This window comes from Leptosomus discolor, chromosome 18, assembly GCF_034619465.1.
Source record: "Leptosomus discolor isolate bLepDis1 chromosome 18, bLepDis1.hap2, whole genome shotgun sequence".
NCBI classification, from domain to species: Eukaryota; Metazoa; Chordata; class Aves; order Leptosomiformes; family Leptosomidae; genus Leptosomus; species Leptosomus discolor.
In genome coordinates, this window is record NC_141408.1 from 9,298,474 (window position 1) to 9,304,695 (window position 6,222).

Consider the following 6,222-nt stretch of genomic DNA (forward strand, 5'->3'; position numbering starts at 1 on the left):
TGGAGTGGAACAAAGACTGCCACCTTACTTTCTATCAAAGAGCAGTTTTAGTGCAGTATGCAGAGCCAAACAGAGCTTTGTTGACATTTGTTCACTATTGAACTTTGACCAAATACTCCTCAAAAGAATTATATAGTCAACATTCTGAAACCGATATTGAAGGAATTTCTAGAAATTGAAGATAATGAAAAGCAATGGCAACCTGAATTATATTGATAATCTTTTTCCAGGACACATGCACTACTGCAAAACTTGAACATTTTAATTCAGAATTTCTCCAGTAAAATCTAATCCACTGCATAACAAAGCCCTGTTATTGCATATATAACTAGGAAAGATAAGCTCTGAAAAGCAGTAATGGAAACAAAACATTGTTGCTAACACTTGTTGGACAACACAGCATAGTGGTATGTTCCATTATTTAATCTGATTTTCAGTATTCATTTTGGTGAATGCTTTAGGGTGCCCAGGCTTTACGGGTAATGATGAGTGAAAATCAGTTTCGGACAACCATTTCAGCCGTTTTAAAGTTCATTCATTGTTTTTACATATGCTGTCATCTCAACATCTGCAATTTTAACAAATTCTTGGAAAGTGTTTTGTTCTTGAGTAGTTGCTGGTCTCACAGAGACGCACTTGAAAATGTTCCTTTTTGCGTCATAGTTTCCCATGCACCTGTGCACTCGACCTCTAATGAGTCTTGGAAGCTCCCGGTCCTTCATCAAAAGCACGATAAAAATTTTTTTAAAATATCACCAGCTAACATAAAAGCTTTCAAAATGACTGGTTTCTGAAGACTACATCAAACACAGAAGGAATTCACATCACCTTTTTTGCTGCTATCAACTACTTAGAAGCTGAACTGAAAGTCCCACCTTTTTTGCTGAGGCAGAAATCTGAGGATGTCTAAATCGTGGCTGGATTACTGCTCTAGCCCAGTTTGGGAACAGTACGGTATAAGCATCCAGCTTTCCTTTTACACACTAAGTTTCTCTTTTACCAGAACGACATACTATTAGCTTCACAAAAGGGTTTATAGCTAGTGGTGTCTGTGTGATGTACGGATACAGAATACTTACAGTTTCGTAAAATACACAAGGCAGACTCTCCTTTCCATCTCTCAGAAGAAAATTCTTTGCCCCATATGCTCCAGGTGTGACTGCAGAATCAAGTATGCCTAAACCATACAGCAAAAAGAAATCACGATGTAAACATCAGAGCAGTATCAAGTACGATATACAACGATACCATGACAACATCTACTACACAAAAGCACTAAGATATATCAGGTCAGCATCAGGTTTCTGTGAGAACTTGTGCTGACAGCTCTGGAAGTTCCAACGCTGGGCTTCCAATGATGGGCTTTACATAGTCTTTGAATAGTAAAATTGTATGTGATGTCTCTAAATGGAGGGAACAAACGTGTTTTTCCTAACTGTCACTGTAAACAGGTTATTCCCTCGTTAAGCAGAGCACATGATTGTCTTTTATTGATCTTTATATGCAAATCAACTTTAAATATCTGCAACCTTGTCAAAATAATAGCTTGCTGAGCTGCCATTACATTGTATGTTCTTATCCACCTTGATTTAAAGTTAAGTCATTTCAGCCTTTTGTCATGTTAATTTCTCAGGTAATGTCAATTAAAAAGCAAAGTAAAACATGCTAAGTCATCTTTATTTAGAAGTACTCCAGACTTGAATTTATTCCCAGATTAATTGTATTAAAAATTACTGTAAAACTGTACCTCTCTACAGAAGGCTCATTTTTAATAGGAAAATTTATTGTAACACATTCTAAAAACAATGGAAGAAACAGGAAAAGAAACAGGATGGAAAGAGCTTAAATGTTGGAGGATTGAGTGTATTATTAATTTTGTACCTATTTTAGTCACCTTTTATAGCTGAAACGGTCTCCCAGCAGGAAAATTAGATGGTGCTCATGCCAGTATTCTGTGGTTTTACGTATTTCAGCTATTGTCCCTACGGTTAATAACATTTTCTCTTGGCTGTTGTCCTACCATTTTTATCAGTTACAGCACAATCTTCCATGCTTACCTAAAACTTCAAATAATAGTGCAGTTTTATAAGCATATTGACTCCAGTGCCTCATACTTTCAATGACTGCAGATAGAATTCGCAGAGAGTTCTTTTTTTCTTTAATTTTTAATTGAGATGATGAAACTTCCTTTCAGAGGAGGATGAAAACTCAGGTTAGAGGTAGATACACAATTTTAAAAGGCACGTAGACATTTATAAACAACGTCAAATGCCCAATATTTACATTAAAATTAGAGTATTTGTTCAGACTACACAAACAATGCCCTGCCAATTTGTATGATCATGCTAAAGATTGTAGGTTACTACAGCATGAAAATCTCAATTCTAAATTTTCAGAAACTTAAGGGTTTACTAAGGCAGCTAGGACTGATGAAAGCCTCATCTGTCCTCAATTTTCTTTTCCCTCGCTGTTTTCTTCATTGTATCTTCCTATTAACTCTCTCTATAAGTTTACCTGACTTTTGTCTTTTGGAGCACAATCCAATTGTTTTTCATTCATTTTATTTTGCTGAATATTGTGGTTAAACTTATACGCCAGACTGTGATCCTGCAGACTTCTTGAAACAGTGTTAGGTCTCACTGGCCATTGTCCTTTAGATGTATACGTTTGGCTGGTTTCTGTTGTTTTGATAAGCTGAGATGAATTCCAGTTATCTGGGGTTTTTTGCTGCTGAACAGTTTTCAAACTAGTTGAAAGGCTGTCAAACTTCCGAAGAATTCCACTATTAGATCTTGAATCTGTTGTGTCACTTGAAGGAGCATACTCATTTCTGTTCCAAACTTTAGTACTGGGAGCCTTCTCTTCTGCCCTGCAGTACAACATTAGACATAGTTCAGTATCACAATGCCTGTTGCGGATACTCAGATATGTAACTAAAGTACATAAGAACAATCTGTGTATTGTTGGTTTAGCTTTAAAAACATCTGTTAAATATTCAGACTCAAAGCACTTGAGCAGACACCTAAATTTATCCGTATACAGGGCAGCAGTCACACCTGTGCTTCAATCCAGCTGAGTACAATAGGCCTTAAAAACTTCCTCAATTATTGTCCCGCCCTGTGTAAGGGATCTTTCCTGACCTAAGATTCTTATTTTTTTCTGTAAGTCTAAAATGACATAAGCAGTTTCTTCTGAGAGTGATATTTCCAAATTCTTCTACCACCATCACTGAAGAAATCATTTTACAACAGACCCTAGTGCTGACCTTATTCTTTCTAACACATTTCTTTAGAAAGGTGGCTCAGAAATTCCTTCCACCTCCACTCCATTTCGCCTTTGAAGGCACCTGTTTGAAACATTCACTCTCTTTTTGCCATTGGAAGGGAACAGGAGGAAGGGACGGCAGAAAAAAGACAATTATAACACTGCTGGAAGTTTTCCTGCCCACTCTAGGTGTCTTAATCTGAAGCTTTTTCTTGGTTTACAAAAGCACAGGTTCACAATTGTGTTCAGTTTTGGTTAAATGTTTTTCTGTACAATTGCCCCCATGTACACTTTACAGAAGCTTATTGGAGTCTATTGATAAATCTGTTTGAAAGTGGGCTAAACTCCGAGCAAAGGGGAATCTCAAAAAATTACATCTAAGACCAGCAAAATTCAAGCAACTTTTATGGTGAGACTGAATTTTAGGCCTGATAAGAAGGCCAGACATTAGGTCTAATCAGCAGGCCTCATTAGGTACACCGGAAAGACACTTCATTTCAGTGGGTTTTGGCTCATAAGCACAATGGAAATATTGAGGACTACAGTGATGATCTCAGAATGAAATGAATGCAACAACAATATGGAATAATATAAGATACATTTTCACATGAGAATAATTTTGGTTAAGGAAAGCTAGTAAAATTTAAAGGCTTCACCAATGTGCAGGCACACAAGGTTTTTCCAGCACTTGCTAAATTAGACTTGCTGCATTTAGCAGTTTCAAAAGGGAAGGAGCCACCTGACGTTCTGATTGGCTTTCAAAGATAAGCTTAAGGTACCAGTGGCATAGCAGCAGCTTTATTGTGAGACAGACAGCATGGATCATAGTTTGTGAAACAATGAGTACCCAAATAAAAATCATTAAGCAACAAATAATCTGCTTTTACATACCCACTGTTTGCTGCTTTCTGTAGCTCAGCCACTTCTGGGTTTACAGTTCCCCAGCCTAATTCTCAAAAAACAATGAATTAAATATGGATACAAACTGAAAAGATTGAAAGGTAACAGGCCCACTTAGGGCTCCTACTTTATCTGCTTAGTGTTCCACAGACAGTCTCATACAGGAAGGAAAAGGAAAAAAAAAAAAAGAGAATGTGATCCCGTCATATCTGTCATTCTAAGGCAACTTCTAACTTATAGGTTGCTTCTCCAGAAAATGGTTAAGTTACAGACATCAGACTTATTAGCACAGAGACTTTTACTTCATTATAAGCAAACTCTTCCACAGTATAAGTAAAATATACAGTACTAAAGGCAGAATTCTGTATCATTCTTTCCAAGCAGAATTTGAAGAACAAAAGTTCTCTTCTGTATTACAAGACAGACATCTTACAAATGTTTCTTCTTGTAACACAGGACTTGAATGTTGATTGAAATCAACTGAAAACAAAAGGTCAGAGTTTCAAGAGAGTCTATTTAAATGCTGGTGCTACTTCATTCTCTAACACACAAAGAGTCAACCTCCCTCTAGGCACAAAGTATAAAAAGCTCAATTGTGTAGAGGAGAAAGAAATTTCCTGGGGGACATTTTTTTTACATAATGAATTTTTCAGAAACAAACATAAAGGATGCATATAGTTCTTGATAAAGACAATGTCTAATTTAATAAAATACAGTCATAAGGTTAAGGTTTATTTGAATTTAGAGCCATTAAAAAAAAAAAAATTCTTATTTACCAAATGGTGTGGGAGAAAAGTCGTAAGTATGAGTCCCAGAACTGGTACCTGGCTCACTTTTAAGGGGATTTGAAGTGAGGGGCTGTCTGTTTCTTTTTTTCTGATTGAACAGAGGTACAGGCAGAAAACCTAAAATGAAAATGCAAATAATAATACTATACCATAGCAAAAGGATACAAAATCTACACTTAAAATATGTAAATAAAATAATTTTACAGCACCCATGGGAATTACATTTCACAAACACGTAACAGACCAGCCATTGCCTCACAGAATTTATATGCCCAGCCCTCTGTCCTGCACAGAATCCCGTGAATGAAACATTTCCCTTAGTGACCAGTCCCTGACTCCGTTCAAAATCTTGCCCTTTGCTGCAGCAAGACAGATAACCCAGGCAAGCCCACTCAGGAAATGGGGACCATGGCCTGAATACTGTATATCCTGTATGGATGCTGCGGGGGGTGGGGGTGTGTATATATACATAAGCATGGTGACCTGTGAATAGTAAAGCACAAAAGAATGGATGGTACCTGGTGTGCCGCGGGTCGAAGTGTCAGCCAGACTCCTTTTCATTGCTTTTCTGTATCTTAATATGCAACAGCGTATTGATTGCTCCAAATTTGCTGTATGGGAGTTGGAGAAGCAGACAAAGTAAACTAACTCATGTTGCGAACACACCCAAATTTGATGTGATTTCATGGCACTTTCTCTTAACTCTCTGTACAGCCAGGACATGCACCACTTCGGACACAAGCCTAAAACGTGTGAGCAGCTGTACTGAATTTAGAAAACTCACGGGTACACAAGTAACATGCAATTGCCCTTTGCAGATTAAGGGCCCAAATGTTTACATTTTTGAAGTAAAATTGTATTCTTTACTTCTTTTAAGTGCTGTAAAAATAAAAAATTCGCTTCTGAATTTAAAAGGAATATTTTTTAATTCCCAAAATAGAATCCAAATAGAAAATTTATATTTACACATTGCTGCAAAATACAATGGCAAGGTGCATGGCTTTGAATAAAAAACTGATTTAATCATTCTGTGAAAAATAGTGTCATGCTTCAAAAACTAAACTTTTTTTTCTGTGCTTTATGGTACGGACCTAAAACCTTCACCCAATTTCCTTGTATATAAAATACTTCACAAGTCAAAACCCCATTATAATCAGCCAAATATAATGAAGAGAAAAAGTATATATTAACAGGTACAGGCAGTTTGCCATATGTGTTTCTGATTAATCTACTTCTACAGTAAATGTCTATGTATTACTGCATACATCAA

General features: G+C 36.7%; 1 protein-coding gene across 1 annotated transcript; it reads right to left on the reverse strand.

Annotated features, from left to right (window-relative positions):
* Positions 1-524: 524 nt before the first annotated feature.
* Positions 525-5,513, reverse strand: SPATA22 (spermatogenesis associated 22). Its single transcript, XM_086475334.1, is given in 9 exon segments — positions 525-716; positions 1,080-1,177; positions 2,058-2,187; positions 2,515-2,837; positions 3,926-3,973; positions 3,976-4,019; positions 4,156-4,210; positions 4,941-5,069; positions 5,471-5,513. Coding segments are annotated over 9 exon segments (1,062 nt in total).
* Between the last annotated feature and the right edge of the window lie 709 nt (positions 5,514-6,222).